Raw genomic sequence first — 25,299 nt, forward strand, 5'->3', positions numbered from 1 at the left:
TAAACCAGTTTCTTACTTTTTCAGGGTCCCACCATAATACACACTCCCTCTATATATCTATATATATATTTCTCAATTCATTTTATTTGTATTATTATTTATATAGTTTAATTATATTTTTAAATTAAAATTCTACATTTTAATTATCGAATTTAATAAAATAAATTAAATTTAAAATTCGAAATTATAATTAAAATTACATTAATAAAATTAAAATTACATTGCAAAGAAATTAAAATTCGAAATTATGTCAGCTGAAGAAAACAATAAATGAAAAAGAATAAAAAGAAATAAATATGAAAGCTTTGAAATCAGTTGAAAACAAAATAAGAAAATAAAATAAAAAAGAAAAAGGTTGAAGGAGGGCCCGCACATGTCAGCAGAAGCTGGGTGCAAGAATGCACCTAGTTCCTTCGATTTCCGAGCCGCACCCAGTTCTTCAATTCTCCAACGGTGGTTCCCAAAATAAGAAACTAGAATTTGGTGCCGTTGGAGGCACCCTAACTAAACTAAAAATCAATGATAAACCGTAAATTAAGAGATAGAACGTTCGTGATTTGATGAGATTTATTATAATATTCATTATTAGTGATTTTTAGAACAATAACAATTTTTGGAGCAATTATACAGTTATTTATTAATGTGAATTAATGATGTATTTTGAAATGATAAAAAAATTAAATTTACATAAAAAATTAAATTTTTGAAGAATAATAAAAAGATTTTACCATTATATCACTCTGAATTAATATTCAACATCGACGAAGGCGATGTTGGCGGCGGATGTATTGAGTTTATGGATGCATTTCTTAAAATATTGATACTCACCGGGATCTTCCCCCTTGCCTAAGTTGCCTTCTCATTCATCTCCATCTCGGTTAGTCAAAGTCAACTTATAAGATGGTTCTTGATAAAAATGATGACGGCTACTGAGCATCAGTATTATGTATGCAAAGTCATTCACTAATTGTTTTGGATTAATTTAGATAGCTGAGCTTTACAAGCTTCATCAGCCAATGATAGTGTAAGTCTTTTTTTAACTGTGTACAAATATTAAAAACAATAATATTCATATTAACCGTAGTTCATAGTAATAATTTATTCTTAATGACATACTAATGTTTTAGTGGAAAATATAAAAAAATATAATGATGAGAATTAACGAGGGTAATTTTGATATCAAAATTTAAAACATCATTTAAAAAATAAATGAGTAAAAATTACTACTACAAAAAAGACTTGCATTGGAGTAATAAACTTAGGAATTCATCCGGAATTAGTAAAGTAATAATTGCAGCGATCATGATGACGATAAGCGTGACATCAACATCCGAGCATCTTGAGCAACATGTTAATTCAGAAATTCAAATTTGAGGAAAGACGAAGAATTAAATTTAGGCTTCGAGATCCAGAGTGTAGTCCTCTAGGCAAAGCCGAACAACACGACAAGCTTAGTTTGGTCAACGGCTGCTCATCCATTACACTTACATTTACAAATTATATATACCGCCCTTTCTTCTCATTATTCATATTCACCAAAAACACACCCTTCATTGCAATGGCGGTCAAGGTCTACATAGTGTATGTATCTCTGCATCTGCGATTCTCACTTTTCTCATATATATAAATATATGGAGTATTTATTTCAGTTCGATTCTTTGCCCAACTCTCCGTTTCCTGCAATTTATCTGTGCAATGTAATTTTTTATCGATCCACACTTACCAACTACTCCTACTTTGATACATGCTCTGTTATTTGACTTTCTCACTTAGTAAACATGTTAATTCTATCCAGAAATGAGTAATTACCAATGTTCTGCATATGTAAATCCGGGATCAAATGTGTTTAATTTGCCTTGGATATATACTGTAATATCAAGATTCTGAAATCTTTCTACAATGCATCCTGCTGTCAAGATCTTCACCTATTACCTAATGGTATCAGAAACAGTATTAAATGAATTAATCTACAATTATCAGCCAAAACCATGTTAACTTTTGAGCTACTTCATATATGGTCATATTCCAGTAGCATTTACTTATTAATCAGATAATGAGAGGCCTGCCAATTCTTTTTGTTTAAGTAATTTATGGACTTATCATATGGAAAGATTGAGAATCAAACTTAGCAACAAAATATAAAATCATGGTACATGTACAGTTACTATTCCACATACGGGCATGTGGAGAGACTCGCGGAGGAGATCAAGAAAGGAGCAGAATCTGTGGAAGGAGTGGAGGCTAAACTGTGGCAGGTTTGTGAAGAGCCTCATTCATTACTTATCCAATATGATTGCTATATGACTCAATTTGAGTGTTGTGTTGCATGAATTGAACAGGTTCCAGAAACTCTTTCGGGCGAGATTCTTGCAAAGATGAGCGCCCCACCAAAGAGTGATGTGGCAGTGATCACCCCAGATCAACTTCCTGAAGCTGATGGCCTCATATTTGGTTTCCCAACTAGATTTGGAATGATGGCTGCTCAATTCAAGGCCTTCTTCGATGCAACCGGAGGTTTGTGGAGGACTCAGGCGTTGGCTGGCAAACCTGCAGGCATCTTTTACTGCACCGGAAGTCAAGGAAGCGGACAAGAAACTACAGCGTATAGTTCTTGTATCTCTCTTCACTTGTATTAACACTCAAAATGGTTTGTTCATGTTTGATCATGTTATGCAGTTTGACAGCCATTACTCAGCTCACTCATCACGGCATGATTTTCGTCCCCATTGGTTACACGTTTGGAGCTGGTATGTTTGAGATGGAGCAGGTTAAGGGCGGTAGCCCCTACGGTGCTGGAACCTTTGCTGGAGACGGCTCCAGACAGCCCTCGGAGCTTGAATTGGGGCAGGCTTTCCACCAAGGAAAGTACATCGCCACCATCACAAAGAAGCTCAAAGCATCTGCCTGATTTCCTCATCTCATCAACTGTCAAAACTTGTTCTTCATAATTCTGTTTATGCTATATCTACGTGGTCATCGAATCAGTGTCGTGTGGTTACGTAGTATACTTCATTATTGTCATGTTTAGTCAGAAAACATGGAATTCTTACTGTATACTTCATTGGTTGCACCAATTGATTGTTACATTATCCTTATATATGTTGGAGATCATCTTAGATTAATAAAGTTTGTTTTAACCACAGATATCTAGCTCCGTCTTTCTTCGAAATGTGGAGTACTGATCATCAAAGATTGGGTACATATCCTAATCGTATTACTATATTACAAGTAGCATTATGATCTGCTAAACTTCCACTGATAACAGAAATAATAACTAGAGAAATTAATTTCACAAATATTCATGAATAAGTTACAATCATAATTCATATGTACTGATACAATTAATTTCTGAGTTAGTATATGATCATTTTCCGTAATACTATGATTGTAACAACTAGCAATGGGTTGGAAAATTTTATGCGTGGCTCGGGGCAAGGTTAAAACCAACATTGATGTAAGTTTTATCAAAGAAAAAGTGAGTATAAAGTTTGATATAAGATTTCACACTCTGCAAACTTCACAAAGAAGTCAAATAATGTGGTATGATTACCCAAAACAGCTGAAGCATTAATCAAGCTAAGTACCTAAGTAAGAAAGCAGGTACAGGAAAGTCTTGCATGCCTTGTTTTCTTTTATTTCTGCTTCACAATGACGCCTCAATGCTTTTACTTTTTAGGATTCTTTCCTTTTTTTTCTCCTGCATCATAAAGTAAAACATGCTCTATCTTATTCGAGTTAAAAATCTCCCAATAAGATTGAGAGTTCAATTTTTTGTTTTTACTTATTGAGAATTCAATTCTTTTGAGCAGAAAACGTAAGCTTATCTGTGATGCTTCTTGGTATGGTATTTTTTTGATCAGTAAAATTAAATTTTTATTGAGATGAAAAGCAAGGCACCAGAGATGCCAATCAAAACAAGAATGAAAGATTGAAACCCTTTGAGCACCACATGGTGAAAGGGATTCTCAACTCCAAAACTTTATAAACCTCATTCCAACTCCAAAGTCTACCCTTGATCTGTAAAACAAGTCTATCAATATTCCAAATCTTTCCTTGAAAACGACTCTGGTTTCTTTTTTCCCAAAGCGTCCAAACCGTTCCCACCCATAACGCATTTAGCAATCTGCTTCTTGGTATGGTATAATGCTGTCAATCAATCATATTTAAGTCGATCACAAAAAAGATTAGAAAGCACATGCCAGAGATACCACCAATAAAAGTTTGGTACCGTCAAAGTTTTATACCTTTTGAATGATAGTTTCAAAGCAAAGTCTCATTCACAAGAAAAAAAAGAATACACAAAAGGATTACTTGTCTTAAATCGTTGTGTTTTTTAAATTTTAGAGTCGCCGAGGTCTTACTAGGATAAACTTTTTTCATGTGTAGAGTTTACCAATATTACTTTAAAAAAGCATCCAGCATCACGTTCTTATGCAATTTGATTAGGCGAATAATGTGAAGCTCTGATAATTTTTTTTTTTCTTTTTGATAGGAGAAATAAATATTTTAAAAGACCGTGTGAAGGTGGATTCGAACTTAGAGACTTTTAACTTCAATCATTAACCACATTAACAGTGGTAGGCCAAGGCACGCACACTATTTATTTTCTGATTACATGCAGTCTGAAATGTTATGCAACACATGCCAAAGCTCTTTGTTGGACAAAGTACTAAAACTGTACTTTTAAGAATGAACATCGATCGATCCTCCACTAGATTAGAATCAGCATATGATTAGTTTACAATTTACTTTAAATTATATAAAAAATTAAGCAATTTTTTTTTTTTTTTTTCATGAAAGCTATTGAGAGCTAGATACCATGAGAACAAATCAATAAACAACAAAAATAGAATGAAACAGATGGCGTAGATCAGGAAATGTTCTATTCGGATAAAAAGTAATCAAAGGCGGATAATTTGACCCTGACATTTTCATTTATTCTTGTTTACATCCATCACTTCCATGGATACATCATTTCTTCTTTGTTTTTTGGTCAATGAACCTTCTTTTGTCTGAACGACCGAAACTCATACATGAGCTCTCAGCGCTGTTATGCAATCTGCAGAAATTTACTTTTTATGCTTAATTATAAACTATATAATCACAAGATTAAAAAAAAATGAAAAAAAAAACTATATGGGTTCTACACATATAGTATAATAAATTAATATATGGAGTATGAAGGTGTGATATCTTATAATGGGATTGTAGGTATAATCAGAGCCTACCCCATCATCTCAATGATGTTGGAAAAATCCTAAAGGCGTGGTATGCTGGGATGCTATCTATCTAACTCCCTTTACAGCCTCCACTAATAAATAGAACCAACTTAAATAATTAAATACAAACTCTTTGCTTGTCAACTCAATACATAAATTACTCTCTATATTCTCTTCTTTCAGTAGTGTTCAGCTTTTGCATAAACTAAGAGCTAGCTGGTGGATGATGCCCAACATATATAAATAATAAAACAAAGAAACAAGAACAGAACCTCTTAATAATTAACTAAGCTGCTAAATTCACCTCAAACCGATCGATAATGCACATCAATTATCTTCTAAAAAACTACTCCATATAAAGTACTAGACTAAAAGCTAAATTTAGCATCTGTTCTAGTTCCTTTTTCCTTAACCTCCTCTTGATGAATTGTAATACAAGTATTTTATTACAATTTCATGAAAATGTTACATTAATTAGTTCTATGCTATCATATTGGTTGTCTTTCTTTCCAAGATGTGGCCCAGCATGCGCTGCGCTGTCTTCCTTGGACAGTCACTTCGTTTTTTTTTTTTCTCCTTTTTCTCGCTTTCCCTTTTTCTTGCTTTTCTTCAATACATGTATATCACTGCCTTCATTCTTGCCGTATCCATATCTTACATTATTGTTTTTTTTTTTTTTGATGAAATATATCTATCTGAAGCTTCCACCGAATGTTGGTGTCCAGAAATCTGAGGTAGTCTCGGCTGCAACGGGGAAGGTGCTCGATATAGGGACGAGGCACAGTCCTCGAGTTTTGAGGTCCTTTTCTTCATCCTTATCTTTGTCTCCTGCAGCCTGCGTCAAAACTGCGATTATTCTATGTTCCCTTTTTGTTGGCACTAACACCAAATCCATCTTCTAACATTCCATTACCATGACAAAAAGTTTGTTTGAATAGAGTGTCCTATTATACTAGTACAATGCTAACTAACTTTTGCTAATTATTTTACAGGCCTCGTGAACATATGTAATCGCAATTAATTAATTTGGGGCGTACCTGCTGGCGCTGCACCGGTGGAGCTCCGTATTTCAAGTATGGCGTGCTTAATGCCTGAAATTAAATCACAGAAACATAATTAATTACATAAAATTCTGATAAAGATTTGATGATTTATAAATGCATGAGATTGGGCTTAAGTCTCAACTAATTAACATACATTGACTTGATCGTGGAGAAACTTGATGTACTCGATAGCTTCGTGGAGGACCGATGCAGTATCAGTCTGAAAGGGTAATTCACAAAGCTTAGTATAAAAACTTTCATAATGATGAAGAAATTTATTAATTTATTTATTTTCCAATTTAATTTACCTTTCCGAAAGGTGAAACTAACTGCTGTAGGGCGGTGATTCTATCACCAAGTTTTTCTTTTCGGACCTGTTGAAGAGAAAGATAAAAGCTATCATCCGTTTCTTTTGCACAGATGAAAATTAAGGCCAACTAAAACAATTATTCACAAAGCTTAATAGATCGAGTTGTACCTTAAAGGTTGGCAACGGGGACGGAGTTTCGATTCGTGGACGTTTAAATGCGGGTTCGTTGTTTGCTTTCTTCACCACCGTGGCGGCTAAGTCCTTGCTGCCTTGTTCATGCTGCTTTTTTTCAATTAATTAATTCAGCTGGAAAACCCAAAATCTGAATGATACGAATGCAAGCATTGTATATGTATTACCTTAGTAGCGATGCTGTGAATCTGATTGGTGAGAGATGACGGAAAGAAGTGATCAGATGGTGGGAAAGTGGGAGATGCATTCCATAAGCGATTAGCAGTGGGAGAGGGTTTAGGCAAGAATCCATTTGAATTAATCTGATGAGCATCTGCGGCAGCAACCGAGGAGTAACTCAATGCCGTTTGATGATCTAATAAAGATGGGTGGGGTTGAGAATCTGTATCGAACAGAGTCTGCAACAAGGATGAAGCGTAGCTATAGGATTCAGCTGAACCAAAACATTGATTCGCTTGCTTCATGGATGAATCTTCTCCACTGAAATTCTTTATTTGAGTGGTGGTTGAATCGAGCAACAAGTTAGAATAGTTGTCCTCTGATCTTCCGCTATCTCGGCTGCAACACGACAAGTAGAAAAATATGAGTCTCTTGCATAATTTCCATCTCCTTTTCCGGGTGATATATAACAAGTCCAAAAACACTCCGCTTTTTGAGTGCACCGCTGAATTTTCTATTAGGGTTAGCCATCCATTATTAGTGGGACAACACTACACCTTCAGGCTTCATCAATCACAAATTTTTACTAAAGAAAAGACAGAAAATTAAATATTACTACTCACAGCAAATCTTGATTCCAGGCGTCCGAGGGTGAAAGACCGAGTCCCATCATGGCGGCGTCGGGAGGCGGCTGGTGATCTTGTATTACTAGGGAGCTGCTTCCGTCGGAGGCGGCGGATTCATCGCTTGAGCGTACACTTGTGGTCGGCCAGCCGTCGTTGGACGCCAACGAGCATGGCGACCAACTGAAGAGATTTCGCGGCGAATTCCACCAGCTTACTCCCCCTTGGAGGAACTCTTCTGCCATATTGCCAACTGATTGAAATTTCGTCTTCCTTCTCACTAAAATTGAAATCTTGAGTTGGGCAGTGAATTGTATGGCTTGTGATGTGTGGCTCTATTATATATATATATATGTTGTAGGTACGGACGGCTGACTCAAACTAGCGGATGGAATCCGGTCCCGACACTTTAATCCTACTGGTTTTGATAGGCAATGCATATTAATGAGGAAATACATTCCCAGTGGTTGGTTTTCAGATTAGAAAATTCTGTATAACATTATTAATTAAAGAGAATTTCGGGTAGAATTCTTTGTCTGAATATGGTATTTTAGTAAGTGCATTTATTATTCATTTCTTTTTAATTTTTTTAGGTATTGTGTGTAGCGCGCGTTAAACATTCCAAGTTGCTTATGTGTATAAAGAAAGGGATATGGTTTGAGGGTAAAATTTTGAGCTCACTTGTCACGTCACTGTTAGGACGAATAACGTACTTTTCTTCCTTCTGCTACAATAGTTTGGTTCAATATCCTTCTTATTTTTATTTTTACTATTATTTATAGTTTTAACTGTGCATCTTATGTTGCCTAAAAAAATTCACATAATAAAACAAAAGGAGGGGTATATATCTCATGCGAACGTACGGACTAGATCAACTATTTACATATTCTAATAAAATATTTACATGAATTTTATTAAAATATGTGAATGGTTCTTACACACACGGACAATCACTCTGGAAATTTTGTGTACAATAAAAATCTTGTTTCGATTATTTTATTATTATTAATAATAGAAGTCATGGGGCAAGAAATATTACGTGACCAAACCCGATTTTCATGACCATTATACATGTCAATCAGGTCAACTTATTCGATTTAGGTTAATTTCGATTCAAATTAATTGAATTTTTTGTTTTTCGAGCTAAAATATTTTAACTGTAATTCTAGCTCACTCGATTTCTGACCAGCCCATCGGGACCGTAATTTTACGAATGTTTCAAATTTTAGCGTATTATATAAATATCCTAAATTTTTATTTTATTACTTTTGTAAAAAAATTCAAAAACTTCCAGTATTCATCACAAATTATCCCATTATACAAAACTCGGCAACATAAAGATGACTCATCTCATCACAAAATATCCCATTAACGAAGAAGTCTTGAATGATGGTGGTGTATGATTCACAACTTGACTCAATCAGTTTTGACAATATTCATCTTTCTGTTATTGAATTTTGTATATCGGAACATTTTATGGAAAACTCTAAAAGTTTGAAATTTCTTAAGGAGAAAATAAAAATTCGAAACATTTTATAGAAAACGTTGAAAATTCGGGACATAAAATACTATTCATTCTTATTTCAATAATATTTAGAATAAAAGTAAACAATATTATAATGTAATGAGACATTAATTAATTAAGCAAGTTCGGAGTTAAAAAAAAGTATATATTCTGATTATGAAACAACTAATTCTAACAATCAATTATTAATTTAGAATTAAAAACTACTTAAATGCTAAATAATAATAGTAATAATAATAATAATAATAATAATAATAATAATAATAATAATAATAATAATAATAATAATAATAATAATAATAATAATAATAAATTATTCTATTAATAAATGCACCCTAATTGACAATTGATGAAAAAGTGAGTACATTAATAATTTCGTTATGTCGTAACTACAAGTCAACATGATCAGTACTAGTTTAGGTACTTAATTTTGTATTATTCATAATATATGTGATTAGAAATGGACTTTTGTCCTAATAAGATATGCTCAATTGAGTCATTGACTAATTAGATTAGCCAAAGTGACACAATATTGCCTAATTGACGTGTACCTGCGTTGTCCCTGTCCTATTAGCAGTTCTGAGACCAAAGGTTTCTGGTTCGTATTGTCAATTAATTTTTTTTAATACAATTTTCTAAAACATTTATTTTTCTTAGGAAAAAAATCTAATTGACGGAGTGGCATGCTTAATTATATAATTTCCTAATTGATAGCATAGATATATGTACGTGTGTGTGTATATACGTATGTACGTATATACTTGTATACTAAATAATAATCAATCTAATTTTTTTTAATAAAGGTAGTAAACATTTGGACCCATTTAGGTAAAGAGTCAACTATTTTGTTGACCAAGAAACCATGCATTCTTTATAATGTCAAATATCTTAATCAGCAACACGTTTTTCGGTATTTCTTTTTTAAGACCATCGTTAACGTCTTTACTGGTACTTTGAAGCAATGGAGATGGAATTGGCTGAGGCTAATTATATATCGTGTATGACTTGTCCATACAAGTAAAATATTTCAAAGGCAAGTTAGGTCAGTTTCATAAATCGCAATTTTCTTTTCCTCAAAAAATTTAGGAAAGCGATGCATGTCTCTGATTATCTTATTACCTTGTTCGTGATTAGTGATTACTAATAGAATCATCTTTGCTCATAATTCAACTCGGAGGCTTGGAGCGTTGTGATTGACTTCCTTATGTACATAATCCAACATATGTATATATATATATATGGTCAGATTTATGTAGAATCATGTTCACAAAAAATTTGTCGTAATTTTATTTGAATTCATTCAAATTTCTTTATCATTTTTATTTATATATAATAGTAGGATCCACACAACTCTACACACATTTAAAGTGAGACCTTTAACTTTACTCCGCTCATAATTCTACTTACATTAATTTTATTAAAACTAATGTCGTTCATAATTAATATGCCATTTTTTTGTGAATTGAGGGAGTATATAGTAGTATTAAATTTGGATCACACATAATATACATGTAGACTATTTAGATTGTGTTATGTGAAATCACATATATTATTTCTATTTAATTATTAAATAAAGGGCAAACTCATAATTGGATAATTGCTTCAGCCATACCTAGCTACCGTCTTTCTTTCTCACTTCCTAACTCGTGCGCCAGTCATCAATGCATCTGTGCAGGCAGCATCGCCACGTTAATCGTGAGACGGCAAAAAATGATAAATGTTTATATTTTTTTGAGACAGGGGGAGTATTATTTAATATTTGAGCATTGCATGCATTGATTTCATTAATTGCTTAATATTTTACAGTAATTTGTTATATTAGTTTTTTAAATTTGAAGTATTTATTTTTGTCCCTTTTCGTTTTCTTAATTAATTTTCAATGCTGAATTTGAATCAACCCTCTAATTAAAGTAAGATTATGAACTAAAAATTAGTTTATTTTTGTAAAAGATGAAATAATTTTGTAAAAAAAAACATACAAGCCGCTCTTTAGGTATTTTCAATGTACCGGTTATTGAATCAATTTATAGGTAGCTCTTTGCTATATTATTCACTTTACTATACATCCCCTTTTTGTGTGTTGGTTCCTTCGCTCGTTTAGAGTGTTGACGTTTTTTGGGCGATGGCTTGTCTGAAGTTCAATTTTCGTTGTTGCTCGAGTCACGCTTGTAGCTTGAGATATGATCGTTTCCGCTTCTCTCATTTTTTTTTTAGGTTTGATACTGTCTGTTTCAATTGTATTTGACTCGTGATATGCATTTCTTTTACTGAAAATATTATTTGACACTTCTCTCCTGAATGACTGAATTTTTCTATATGGATTTTGTAATCGCCACAACAGCCATTTTTTCAGAGGGCTTCTTTGTATTTTGTTATTTCTCTCGTTGTGGTATCTATCTTGTTGAACTCAAATTTTGTGCTTTGCCACCCCAGAGATCCTTTCAAGTCCACTGCTGCCATGGTCGTTGCAGATTCGTCGCCAAGCGTGTTTTCGGAGTGTTTCTGGTGAGCTTGGCAAAGAAGAAAGGTGTGGGTCCCACCACCAATGAAATAAATTAAAAAATAAAATACTTAACAGAGTTAAACAACCGTTAGGGATAATGGTGTAATTGAACAAATTTGAGATTTTAGGGGTTTAGTTGAACCAAAGTCTAGTTTAAAAAGCCAGATGTGAAAAATGTGTCAATATTAGGAATGAATTTGATACTGATGAGGAGTGATAGATGCGGAGCAGAGGAATAAACACAGACAAGGGAATCACCAGAGTCAGAGGAACGGACCTCGCCAGAGGAATGACCACCATCAGAGGAATGGCTCTCGCCAGAGAAGTCACTAAAGAACAGAAGGGCGATTTGCCCATGCGCCAGAGCAGAGGAATCGCCCGCCTGTGAGAAAATTTACTATTATGCCCTCGACCACGCGGGGAGCATGTTTTTGGAGATGAAGTTACTATTTTATCCCTAGCATGTAATCTATAAATACTCATGCACTCGTATCTTGTAAGGACACGCTCTCTCTCTTAATACTGCAGCAATTTTCTTCAATTCTCAAGCAATGCAACCTTTTCTTTCGCTTCTCACGATCAAACGCTAGGTAAAACTTGTGGTTTAGATTAGGTGTTGATAAAATATTTTATCAGATACTTAATCCTTAAATAAAAGAAATCTAAAAAATAAAGAAAGAGAGAGAAAAGAAGTTGTTGCACGTTTCTAATACTGAAACACAATTGATGTTGTCATTTGCTACTTGCAAATAGCAAAAACATTTCATTGTATAGTGTACGTATACAAATAAAGGATCCATAGCTAAAATGGGCAAGGCGGCTGTAAGGGACGCCGTATGAGTGGGGTGGTGGGTCGGGGTCCCGCACGGGGCACGCGCAGCATGAGCATGAGTCACATATCGGGGCCCGGGTCAAAACCGACAGTTACAAAATTGATTACTAATTTAGTTATTACTACTTAATAAAACTTTGCAAGAAATCATCTTATCATATAAAAAGGGTAAATATCACATGAAAATGAAATTCTTAATTATATTTGTTATATCAAAAATATAATGAACTATAAGAAATATCATCTAAGACCACAAATTATTAAGTTCGTATCGAAAATATCCCGCGTCAAGTTTCAATTACCAGAAATGTGATGTGGCTCGTCAGATATCATATTATAATTTATATTATATTTTTTTAAATGACATAGCATAAAACGTTACGCCATATTATTTAAAAAAATTAAAAATCTACATTGAAATTTGAATACAATTGTGATTAAACAAAAAAAATGCAAGCTGATCAGTTTAAAGATCACACCACCTCATCTTCAACGCCAAATAAAAAATTACAGTAAATAGACGACAATACCTCGTGCGTGTAGTTCTTGAGAGGGACAGTATAGGCCCTCTCGAGACCGAGATCAACGATCTTAAGTGTCTCATTCTCCTTATCAAGAAACAGATTATGCGGCCTGAAATCGCAATGGAGAACGCTGTGGTTGCGGTAGTGCGCCACCCCCTTGTAGAGCTGGTACAGGAAGCTCTGGAACAGCTGCGACGACAAGGAGGGCCTAAGGTTGGGCCCCTTGTGGTGGGAATCAATGTTTTTCTTGATATCGGTGTTGAGATACTAGAAGACGAGGTAGATGAGCGGCTTGTCGTTCTTGTTCTCGACGTGGAGAAGGCAAACGACGTAGAGCGATTAAGAGAGCATCTGGAGGAGAGAGACCGCACGGTTTCGTCTGCGTTTTTGGGGCTGATATATCTTCTTGCATTTTTTTGTTCAATCACAGTTTAGTTCAAATTTCAGCGTGGATTTTAATTTTATAAAATAACATGGTACAAAACGACAACGTTTTATGCCGTGTCATTTAAAAAATAAATATAAGTTACACTATGGCATCCGGCGAGCCACATCTTGTTTCTGGTAATTGGAAAATGGACGCGAGATATTTTTGATACGAACTTAATAGTTTGGGGTTTTAGACGATATTTCTTATAGTTCTGGGTATTTTTGATAAAACGGGTATATATAGTTCAGGGTTTAATATGATATTTACCCTATAAAAAATGTGTTCATAAAATGTATGATCTTTTTATTTATTTTTTTATAATAATTATTATATTTAATTTTATTTTGACACATATATTTTTAACTACATTTATTCAATATTTACAAAAGATTTTCTCACAAACTATTTATTTCTTTGGTCCACGAAACATTTTCCGAATTTTTCATTTTCTTCTGTCTACAAAACATGTTTTTATTCATTTCTTGGACATAATCTCATTAATTAGCATTTTTAAAATTTGCACATATTTACATATATCATCATTAATGGACTCACATAAATCTACTATCACCAAAAAAAAAAAAATCAATTTTTTGGGAATCCTTCTCCACTAATCAGATATACACAACTAACTTTTTTTAAAACCCGTGTCCACTTTACCGATGAAGATGTTTGGTGGACGGATGATATTAATTGTCTAACAAATCAATTTTTATAGCTCATTTTATACATATATATATATATATATATATATATATAGGGTGTGGTTCTAGAGAGAACTACATTATTTGTGAGAACGGGAGAACCATCAAATCTAATTCATCCACTGTAAAAATTAATGCATTCGCTGTTAAAATTAATGCACTAAAAAAATAAAAATAAAATGCTCCCTTCAGGATTCGAACCCAGGATCTGCATTCCTCCAACAAGATGATGCATCCACCGTAGATCTTGATGATCGAATGGCTGAAAATGGTTCTCCGATCTTTTTTTATTTATGGTTCTTTCTTGAACCTCTCCATATATATATATATATATATATATATATATATATATATATATATATATATATATATAGGGTGAGGCTACCATGAAAACACTCTTAAGTGTATAAAATATGGATGAAATCCATCCATCCATTACAGTTAAATCAACGGCCCAGATGTTAGATTTAGAAGATTGATTATTCTTTGTGTTTACATTAATAATTCGTAATGTTATTAGAAATAAGGGTATAATTGTAAAACTTAAAACTTGACCTTCCGTCTCTAACTATCTTTTCCTATTCTCTTGGCAGTACATATGGAAATATTTAAGTTCCATATCATAAATGCTTTTTAGTGGGATTGAGCAAATTAATAGTAATCAACAAATTGAAGATCGGATATTTTAAATTAGGAGAAGATAACATTAACTCTTTTTAATTCTGAATTTTCAACTATATTTCTTTGATATTATCGAAAAGTATCTCTCTCTCTTAATTGAAAAGTATCTCTCTCTCGACATTGTGAAGGCACTAAAGTCAGGGGTTTGCAGAGACGCAATGGCAAAGACGAAGGGTGGTTCTGGAGGTTCGTAGCGGTGGATTACTTCTTGGTCTTTTTTTTTACGATTCGTAAGAGGGTTTTTTATTTTTTTTTTGTGATACACATCTTAAATCTCAAAAAAAATCGTAAGATTCTTCGATTTTTGTAAAAAATCGTTTGATCAGTTGAAGTATTAGTTAGTTTTTGCAAAGTTCACATTCTCTTTAAACTTTTTTGGGGTTTTTTTGAAATCTAGGAGTAGAGTTTCACGATTTCTGTTACGAATTTTTTTGGTACTTGTCGTGTGTATGTGGAATGTGTGGGGTTTACGAATTGTGGAACCCATCTTCAATCTCTAAAAATCTCTTAAGGTTATTCGATTTTTGTCAAGAAGTGGTTGAGTAGTTGTAGAATTAGTTAGATTTTTGAAAGTTCACAGTGTCTTTAAACGATTGTGGCGAATTTTGAGATTTAGGGGTGTAGTTTTGACGTTTCTGTTACGAATTTGTCATAGTAATCTGAAATATTTTTTGATTTTGAATGTGGGATTATCTGCGAAAATTGGGTGCGAATGTGGGATTATCTTCACAAATTGGGTGCGAATGTGGGATTATCTGCACTCTTTCTGTCACTTGTAAATTTCTTGAATTGTTATGAGAAAAATCGATTTCCTATGTGAAGAATCTGTTAGATTTTTATAGGGTTTTTGTGTATGCATTCGATTTTTTTTAATGCTTTACAAGAATCTCTTACGAATTTTTAAGTTTGTATTACGAATGACATGGTGATGCATAGTTCTAAGAATGTCAAACCGTAGATTACGAATTTTTGAATGTGTCGTGTGTATGAAAAATGAGTAGTTGTATTTATCACGAATGTTTTAGCAAACTGTTGCGATTTTTTTTGGATATGTTGTGAATTAGAACTCATTTGTTACGAATTATTTTTGGGTAATGTTGAATGGTAGTTGGAACGAATTTTTATGTATTTGTTACGAAATTTTAGCAGGCCTTAGTATATTGTGTGTGAAACATGAGCATCTATCGAATTTGTTGCAACTGAGTTTTTTGGCTATGTATTGAGGTCTCGAGGCCGTCGCCATCGGCAAAGTTGGCGAAGATGGTGGAGGTTTATGTGAAGAATAGTGATGATATACTACGTTTTATAAACTCAGTTGATGTTGCGCTACTTGAGGATCATATGCTGCGTTTTATAAACTCAGTTGATGCTACGCTACTTGAGGATGAATGTTTCATATTATAAACTCAGTTGATGCTGAAACATTTGATTTGTACTGAATAAATGAGTTTTTGTTAATTATTGGTGGTTGATTGTTTTATATTGATTCCTACTGAAACAATGAAGGTTATTTTATTATTTCAAACGGTGAAAATTATTCCATAATATTGTGGCTTTGAGCAGTTAATGAGATTATTCATTTTTACTAGGCTGTGAGTTGCAGTATAAATTATACGTCATGTTACGAATTACGCTATATTATGTAAATAATTTTACGAATGGTTTGTTAGACTAAATTATTTGGTACTTGTGTTTCCTGTAAACAGCTCAAGTAATATGTGATAATTATTTTAATAAGTGTTACGAATTTCAAATGTTTTTGTACGAATTGGTATGATAATGTAACATAATTAAAATTACTGTTGTATCTTGTCAAACGAACTCCATGACTATAGAACTATAAATCGACATAGTATAAATCAAAACAATATAACTACTAAAAATCGATATTCATAGTAGTAAATAAACAATTATAGAATTTATAAGCAATTAGTATATAACTCCATGACATAAAAATGCCAAGAGAACTCCATGACTTAGTCAATTTCCATGAATTAAAAATGTCAAAAGAACTCCAAATAAAATTCAAATCACATGAAAAACTTAAAAATTCGAGAATCAAATTGGCAAGATTTGTTTCTCGTCATGGAGGTGCGAAGTTGTTAATTTTATTATAATTCATGAAATTTTTTAATTCTATGCACGAATTGGAAGTATTTTTGTTACGAATTTAATTAAATTTAATACTTTGCAAATTTAAGTTATGTTGTAATCATGAATTATAAGTACTTTTGTTACGAATTGAACGAAAATTTTTGTCGTGAATTCGTGCATAGAACGAATTTTTTTGTTACGAATTGAAAGTACTTTTGTTACGAATTATATTTCCATTTAATAAGGAAATTTATCGTTCTATGCACGAATTATTTTTCATGTTTGATATTCAAAGAAAACTTTGATTAATGGTGTTTCACCTTTTTTGTACTTTGACAATATGAAAGATTGTGCTTTAGTTTTATTATAGTTTTACGTTTATTGTTAAAGATTAAAGATTTGATTAGATATGGAAAGATCTTTTATATTAATTAAATAGATACTAAATTTTGTGAATTACTATGCTATCCTTCAATATTGCAGACGTGATTTTGGAGTCTTTAATTTAGGATGATTACAGACCATTAGATCTTGTATATCCAATGGATGAGATTTGTCCATATTTTATACACTTAAAAGTGTTTTTATTATAGCCCTCCCCTATATATATATATATATATATAGGGTTGGGCTAGGGTGAAAACACCCTTAAGTGTTTAAAATAGGAATGGATCATAACCCTTGGATTATCTAATCTAACGGTGTGGATTTAATATTATTGTAATATTCAATTCTAATCTAAACTGCTGCTAATTCACGCATATGCATCGAAAATGGGCTAATTGGTCATTTTAATTTTGGTTGTATATCTTCAATTCTTTAATTGAAACGGACGCTGAGATTCATGATGAATAGAAAAGGAAGCAGATCTTTAAATCATTTAATAGGAGAGAAGGCGGCACCTAAAAAGATTTCTCCCTTCCAATCAAAATTAATTAAAAAATTAGACAAAATGGAATGAACCCAATAGAGTAGGGTTAATTTTATTGTTTGCCCATTCTCATTGTCTTGTCTCACTTCATCGGTGTAATTTCTGGACTCTCTCAAACTAGGGCAGAAATTGTAACCCAGAAATTATATGAACCACAGTACCTATAGCATGAATCGTATGAACCACGTTGTGCGAGTATGATTCATTCTGTATTGTCGTATGAATCGTGGCCGCATAAGATGATTTATATGTATGAATCAATTGGTTTCCGTATGACCCAAAATGTATGTGTGAATCAGTTATAATATTGTATGAACCAAAATAATGTATAGCATGCATCTTTTATATTAATTCTATGAATTCATATGTGGTAAATAACAATATCATTATCTAACGTTATGAAATTTCATGTGAATTGTAGCGTATATTGCACATAATACGGGAAAATGTATAACCATTGGCAAGAGAAACGATGATGCCGATGAAAATAGAAGGAAAGAAGGTTTCAATCAAAATATCATGTATTAATTTTTATATTTTTAAGCGTAGTAAGAAATACAATTGTTCGTCTTGCTGCAGCACAGACAAATCATAGAAATGATGAATTCCTGAAGGATATGAAGCGTGCTATGATGGAAAGTATGTTACAAGGTATGTAAACACATAATTTTAATTTGCAAAGATTAATGTATAATAGCATTGCTGGAATTTTGAATTGGCCTTCCTTATGATTTAGGGGTCTTGAATAAGAGGAAGAAAATAGATGTTGTGGAGAATTCTGAGCAGGAGACGTCAGATGATTCGATAGAGAATGGTAGGTCTCCTGTTGTTGTCGTCAAAAAGACTAGGTATGAGAAACGCAAGGCATGGATGGTGAACTACAAAGAATGGGTTGTCAGACCGTATGAGGATTATCCGACATTGTTCACAAGGACCACTCCTTCTGTGTTGGTGAAAGCTGTGGAACAGATGAACGAGCAACAAAAGCATGAATCACATAGTTCATTGCATGAATTATTTTACATGATTCGGAATTCATACATTTGATTCGTGTTGTATCAACGATTGATTCATGCAATGTATTTTTGATTTGTACAATATCAAAACATAATTCATGCAGTTTACTGTGTATGAATCCAGACTTTGTTGATTCGTAGTATTTTTGTTCACGAGAAATATTATATATCTATCCCATATTACATGTTACTAATTGAACGTTCTTTCTCCCCAAGTAAAATAATGATGAACTAATTATTTGAATGAATCCAAACACTTATTACAGAAGCAAGTTTTTGTATTCAATTCTATGTGATGTTGTCGAATTAATCTGGAAAGCAAATAAGTAGACATGGATAGTTAGAAGAGAGAATTGAGGAGATTAACATACTAGACAACTCCATGCGAAGCTGAAAAATTACGAATTGATTTCTGGATTCAAAAGTGTTCTGTAATTTGCGTGTATGGAAAAGATAATCTCAAAAATAAGTAGGTATTTTACGTGTAGGTTAGGATTCAATTTGCAAAGATACATTCTAATCTTTTTGATGATGTAAGGATATGTTTTGATAAGGAAGAAAATAATGAATATATGGTAACTGATTATGATAACTTAAAATGACAAAATAATCCTCTCATCTAATAGGCGTTAGTTTTAAGGCTTATATCTAGGATGAAATCAAGCCATATGATCTAGGAAAATGAAAGGGTGAGATCCATTTTTATTTTATACAAAAAAATCTGTTTTTATTTTAGCCCACCTCTATATATATATATATATATATATATATATATATATATATATATATATATATATCTCCCAACTAATTATTACTAGTAAAAAAGCCTTCAAACTACAACACACTGTTAATGCACGGATTAAATATTTATATTAAAATCTAAATCTATATTTGATAATATGTTGTTAATTTTTGTATCCTGATTTGGTACTATGTGAAAGATCTCGTCGGAGGTCGGACGAGCATGCACAAGACTGTGCCATTAATTATTAATTTGTCTTTAGCATATAATTATATCTTGCTTCGCTCCATCAAATAGAACTGTAATTATGATGACCGCAAGGATTTAATATGAATTGAAAATTCATTTGGAAATATAGGATCCTAAGCCTCTCGCCGTTGAGCAAACATATCATCTTAATCCTTATCTAACGACCTTTACGACGCATAATTATGCTCCTGGTTTCTTAATTAGGCGCAATGCGTACCAGGATTTGGATAGACATAAATTCTTTCTTTCTGTTAGGGTTAAATGCAGAAAAAAAATCCGTGTAAATCTCGGCGTATAAAAAATAAGCTCCGAAATCAGGAGAATTTCCAACCATTAATCTAAATTAGTAATGGTCGATGCATAATGAAGAGCACACTGAATACAATTATAGACTCGCGCAATTTTATTTTATTTTCGAGAAGGACTGGCACAATTTTTAAAGAGTTTTTTTAGTTTTTTTTAGGATAAAAGTATTGAGCCCTATTGACCCTTCCAGAATCAGGCTTATATCTTAATATATTCAAATTATTTTACTTAATTTGTATGATATACAAGTCTACAGCCATCCACTCCTCTGGATTACCTATTTGTCTTATTGCAAAGGTGGAATTTCAGTGTGAAATGACAAGTTGACCATGTCATTGCTTATGACTTTAATTTCCTACTACCCACTGTTGTTGAAGAATGTTTTAATAATGACATCTAGAACACAAATGTATATAGTGTAGCTCTAGCCCTCCATCTTAGAAATTCAAGATTTAACTACACTCGTCAACTCACCCACAACTTGCATAATTACTATCATGATGAAAAAACCACCATACATTTTATATTGTAACGGTGTTACATTTCATACACGTTTATTAAATTATGACGTATTAATTATTTGGTGGAAAAAGAAACTTAACTCAATCGAGTTCGCCTACTTCATTTTTGGTCAATTCATTTAACTTCCAGCTATTTTCAGTTCGGTTTAACGGAGCCGAATATGTTTTTTGAATTATAAATTTTCGGCTATAAATTTAAAATTTTAGTTTCCAGAGTTTAAATTTTTTTATATGTATATTTTTTCTTGATAATATATTCTTGTAACAAAAAATAAGTCTGTTTTCTCAACAGGACACTCTGCGTTGTACTACATACAAAAATAAGTTAATATTTTAATATCAATATACATAATGTAATTTTATAAGAGATTATAAGGAATACACACACATTTAATCTAAATAATCATCTTTCAATAATTTTCATGTCTCAAATCTATTTATTAAACGTCGGAAAAAAACTAAAATAAATTTTACAAGCATCAATATCTTATTATTAAATTCAAAAATAAAGTAATGAAGTTTGAAACTAAACAATAAGAATTTTTTTGATCAACCGAGCTAACCCATTTAATTTTGAATTGGGTCGATAGAACTAAATTGTTTTTTGACTTGGGGGAGTTGGGGAGGGGGAGCCCAGTGACGTTTGAACCCGGGACCTCACTGTTCACACACATGAGGTCGCACCGCTTGGTGTCCCCAACCTTCAATTTTTTTCTATCTATTCAAATCGGTCCATAAATTTCAACCTAAGTTGATATTTTTAATAAAATTCACTAATATTTGGATGTGTTATGAATAGACTAAACTATACAAGCGCAGTCCGTAAATTAATTATGAGTGATATAATATAAGCCATTAATATAGACTAGCCTCGTGTAAAAAAACAATTTAGAAGGATATGCATTCGTGTATAAATAGAGAATGGATTTTGTCCCATTAGAAATCATGATTTAGTGGAATGGTAAAAAAAAAATACTACTAAATATTACTGATTTAATGGTAAAATAAGTATTTTTTTTACAGTAAAATAAGTATTATTATTAAGATCAAATTAATGTCTTAAATTCGAATTTTACCAATAACCTTTAGATTCCATAAATAATGGAGTAAGTAGTAAAACAATTATAATTTCATTTTGTTTAATAACGTCAAATTGACATCATATTGAGGTGTAGAAATTGACAAAAAGAATGGATCGGATCGGAATATGAAAAAGAGAGATATGTGCAGATTTGCAACAAGAACAAAAGCTAGGTACAAGTTTGTCACGTGCCATTCAGGTGGGAAATGTGATGGATATGATATGATGTCCACAGAATTGACACCAGTCAACCACATATCTCATTTCACCTATTACTATTATCTACCACTCCCTCTCTTCCACTCTAACAGACTCATTTTTCTTTTTAAGTAAAAAAATTGTACTTAATTGGTGTAGACCACACCACTTTACTACCACTTTCCTACTAAAAATAAATTTTTTTAATTTTTGTATAAAAAGAAATGAGCCTATTGGAATGGGACGACGGAAATAGTACTATATTCTATGGTAAATGTAAGAGGCGTAACAAGATTTTAATCCGATATAAAAACTTTTATGGAGTATTTCGTATTGGGATATCTACCGTATCCATTTTTTTTTGCTTGTTCAGTTTTAATTATGCTACCCTATAATTGCTCTTATTAATATTTTGGTTAGCGCATGTCGATGAAATTGCGAAGTCTTGTAATCCTAAACGGCTAAACCTGTACTACTCATGCGGCACTCATTCGCTAATACTAAAATACTTGTTTATTTGACGAGTAAAAACACTAGTATAAGATAAATCATAAATGTTTACATGTTTCAATCAATTTCATCGAAAGAGAATTAACACTGTGTAAAAAGGAATACAAATAAAAAAATAGAACACAATTAATTTTTGATTTTATGTATATTAGTAATGTTTTTAAATTTTTTGAGGGTACAATTATAGCCTATTATATAGTATCACATTGGATCTGTCAGTGCCTGGGGGCAGTGGGGTCACTGGGTCTCATTGAGATTTATCAAAAAATTATGAATGTTCTTTTATTCTAATGTATTATTGGTCTTTGTTTGATAGAGAAATTAAGTTGGTATTATTGTAGGTGTGAAGTGTCCTAGCAAATGTTATAGTACGCCAATAAGAGTATATTTAAATTTATTTTTTATGACGTTTAAGTATGAATAATACAATTTTCACTTGTATGCACAGTATATACATATTCCGTAATTAAAATTAATAATTGTCTTTTTTTTAAAAAAAATATACAATAAATTAGCTTGTAGCTAAACTGAAAATGATGCAGGCTAGGCCCAAGAATATATTCTTAAAAGAAAACAAAAGGAAAATAGATAGAGAAGGCGTAAGTATGTTCAGAGTCATAGACCACTTCTAGAGAAGGTGATTAGTGATTACTGATTAGGGCAAGGATTTTATATTATCTTCATAATACGCGAGGATAAAGCAAATAATCACGCTTATCCATATACTATGTCCTGGCTACTAACCTCCCAAATGGGGAACTTTTGCCATTCATCGCCTCAAAAGTCAATTCTTAATTTTTTTAAATCTCAACATTTTTAATCTCTTAATCAACTTTTTACGCGTTATTTAGACATAGACGGAAAGAATTTTAGTACTTTATAGTAAGCTGGTGTTTTGTCAAAACAGGTCACACTGATAATGAAAATGAAACCTTTTTTTACCAAATTACGCAATGTGTGTAATAAACATTATATATTTTAATTGACTTTAAGGAGTTGAAATTCCGTGAACTCTTTTTCCGCCTCTAAAGAAGTCTTCCTCATTTCTACATGATTTACGAGTTATTAATCATAGGACTGGCTGACTTTTCATATGTAAAATGAGTAGTGCTATTTGGACAAAATTTATTCAGACAAAAAAATATCAATTTTGTTTAAAAATCAATTTATTTAAATTTTTTGGTTCAAAGTTAAAAAGGGTTTAGTTAGTTTTATTGTTTTGTCCATATTGTAGTTTTTTTTATTTATTATTTTTCAACAATTTTTTTAGTTTTTGTTAATATTTTTGTAGTTTTTATACTTCAAAAATAATAAAAATTAAAAAAAAATATTTAAAAAATTACAATATGGAGAAAACAATAAAACTAGCTAAATTCATTTTTATTTTGAATCAAAAATTTTAAATAAATGTATTTCATAAAATATTTAACCATATTTTGTCCGGACAAATTTTAACCAAATAGCATTATTGATGTAAAATTGTTGGCCGTGGGATTCAAATGTACTCCCCCCTACATAAAAAATAGTCCTAAAAAAGGATGGCACATGTTTAACGAAAATGATTTAATTTATTGTAAGTGAAGAAAAGGGTCTCACTTAAAATGTAGTGTTAATAATAATAATTAATTATATTGTAAGTGAAGAATAGGGTCCACCATGTGATAGATAGTTTTCAAAAAATAAAAAGAATTTATTTTTATGAACATTACAAAATGACAAAAAAAGATACTTTTTTATGGACGGGGCACATTTTATTATTTCCAAATTATTAATAAAAACACACACACATATATTTTCTCTCACCCAGAGAAATCTACAAGTTAATATGTTAGTTATATTGAAGTACCGTCTTGATTAGTATTATTTTTCATAAATTTGATCAACTAATTAAATTGATACATCATCACAAAATTTCCTAAAGTAAAACCTTTGTGTTTTATTTTTAATAAATGTGGGAAACCTGAGTGAATATGATTTTTTTTTTTTTAGAATTACAAGATGTGTCTATTATATAATCAAATAAATAATCTGCCGCACGCACGTGTGATCGAATCCAAAATCTCTCACAAATGACAGTCTTTAGGTGCATTATTTTTGTTACTTGAACTAGGCCTTATCCTTAGCGAGTATGAATTTCAATCACGCCATCTCTCAATTAAAAAAAACATCTAAATCATCCCCTAAATATACGGAATTTTCTTCTATCAATTTGAACAACCCCTCTTATATATAGATTATCTAAAATAAGAGTGAAGCCAACGTAATTCATAAGAATTGATGATATGATTAAATTGAGTAACGAGGTTTGTCTTCTTCTCTTCTGGGGACCCAACACCAATCAACTGTTGATTGTGATTCACATAAAATGAATTTGTGTATTATTTTTTCGTTATTGACACAGTTATTGCTCCTTAATTATAGCTTGATACCATAATAATAATAATAATAATAATAATAATAATAATAATAATAATAATAATAATAATAATAATAATAATAATAATAATAATGTGTTGCCTATCAAGCTTAGGAAATATTACTAATCCAATGAGAATTGAACTATTGAAGCGTACTAGATGCAATACTTCATTTTTCTACGTCGAAATTAGGCCTCTGCAGGAACTGATCACATCGCTAATCCTATTCTTCCCATAAGAAGAACAGCAAGTAGCTATGCAAGATTAGTGATAGATATAAATTCAATAATATCATACTATATAATAAATGATGAATATAGTTGAGTATTAGAGTTGGCATGTTATGAGGATTGAGGAAGAGGATGTCATTTGTGTAATGATTATTTTAGTGGGGAACTGTTAAATTGGCGTTGGATTGGGTTAAATCGATTTTGGGATAATGTGACAAAAGACTTAATGCCTCCAAACAAAAAAGAGCTCACACGAGGA

The 25,299-nt window shown here is 32.0% G+C and overlaps 2 protein-coding genes and 1 long non-coding RNA gene across 4 annotated transcripts; 2 read left to right on the forward strand and 1 right to left on the reverse strand.

Annotated features, from left to right (window-relative positions):
• Positions 1–1,346: 1,346 nt before the first annotated feature.
• LOC130985644 (NAD(P)H dehydrogenase (quinone) FQR1-like) lies at positions 1,347–3,142 on the forward strand. The gene is made up of 4 exons (XM_057908714.1): positions 1,347–1,581; positions 2,162–2,255; positions 2,340–2,602; positions 2,677–3,142. Exons 1-4 carry the CDS (start codon positions 1,349–1,351, stop codon positions 2,906–2,908), a joined length of 822 nt encoding a protein of 273 aa, XP_057764697.1. The 5' UTR covers positions 1,347–1,348; the 3' UTR covers positions 2,909–3,142.
• A 2,352-nt stretch (positions 3,143–5,494) lies between these two features.
• On the reverse strand, positions 5,495–8,067 carry LOC130985645 (transcription factor bHLH112-like). Of its 2 annotated transcripts, none has more exons than XM_057908716.1 (7): positions 7,547–8,067; positions 6,932–7,322; positions 6,741–6,851; positions 6,571–6,636; positions 6,417–6,482; positions 6,257–6,310; positions 5,495–6,054 (listed from the first exon to the last, which is right to left on the reverse strand). In XM_057908716.1, the coding sequence occupies exons 1-7, from the start codon at positions 7,789–7,791 to the stop codon at positions 5,911–5,913; spliced, it is 1,077 nt and encodes a 358-aa protein (XP_057764699.1). In that variant the 5' UTR covers positions 7,792–8,067; the 3' UTR covers positions 5,495–5,910. The 2 variants fall into 2 exon arrangements, with proteins under 2 accessions (XP_057764699.1, XP_057764698.1); XM_057908715.1 differs by having other exon boundaries at positions 6,741–6,854.
• Positions 8,068–14,770: 6,703 nt separating this feature from the next.
• LOC130985646 (uncharacterized) lies at positions 14,771–16,234 on the forward strand. The gene is made up of 2 exons (XR_009089040.1): positions 14,771–14,931; positions 15,895–16,234. It is a non-coding gene; the product is annotated as an uncharacterized LOC130985646 (long non-coding RNA).
• Positions 16,235–25,299: the final 9,065 nt, after the last annotated feature.

This window comes from Salvia miltiorrhiza, chromosome 5 (genome assembly GCF_028751815.1).
Source record: "Salvia miltiorrhiza cultivar Shanhuang (shh) chromosome 5, IMPLAD_Smil_shh, whole genome shotgun sequence".
NCBI lineage: Eukaryota > Viridiplantae > Streptophyta > Magnoliopsida > Lamiales > Lamiaceae > Salvia > Salvia miltiorrhiza.

Coding starts and splice junctions, on each gene's coding strand:
- LOC130985644 (XM_057908714.1), top strand. CDS start 1,349: ATGTTAATTCAGAAATTCAAATTTGAGGAAAGACGAAGAATTAAATTT. Junction 1,582..2,161: donor GCGGTCAAGGTCTACATAGT/GTATGTATCTCT, acceptor GTACATGTACAG/TTACTATTCCACATACGGGC. Junction 2,256..2,339: donor TGGAGGCTAAACTGTGGCAG/GTTTGTGAAGAG, acceptor TGAATTGAACAG/GTTCCAGAAACTCTTTCGGG.
- LOC130985645 (XM_057908715.1), bottom strand. CDS start 7,791: ATGGCAGAAGAGTTCCTCCAAGGGGGAGTAAGCTGGTGGAATTCGCCG. Junction 6,855..6,931: donor TTCACAGCATCGCTACTAAG/GTAATACATATA, acceptor ATTGAAAAAAAG/CAGCATGAACAAGGCAGCAA. Junction 6,311..6,416: donor TTCTCCACGATCAAGTCAAT/GTATGTTAATTA, acceptor ATTTAATTTCAG/GCATTAAGCACGCCATACTT.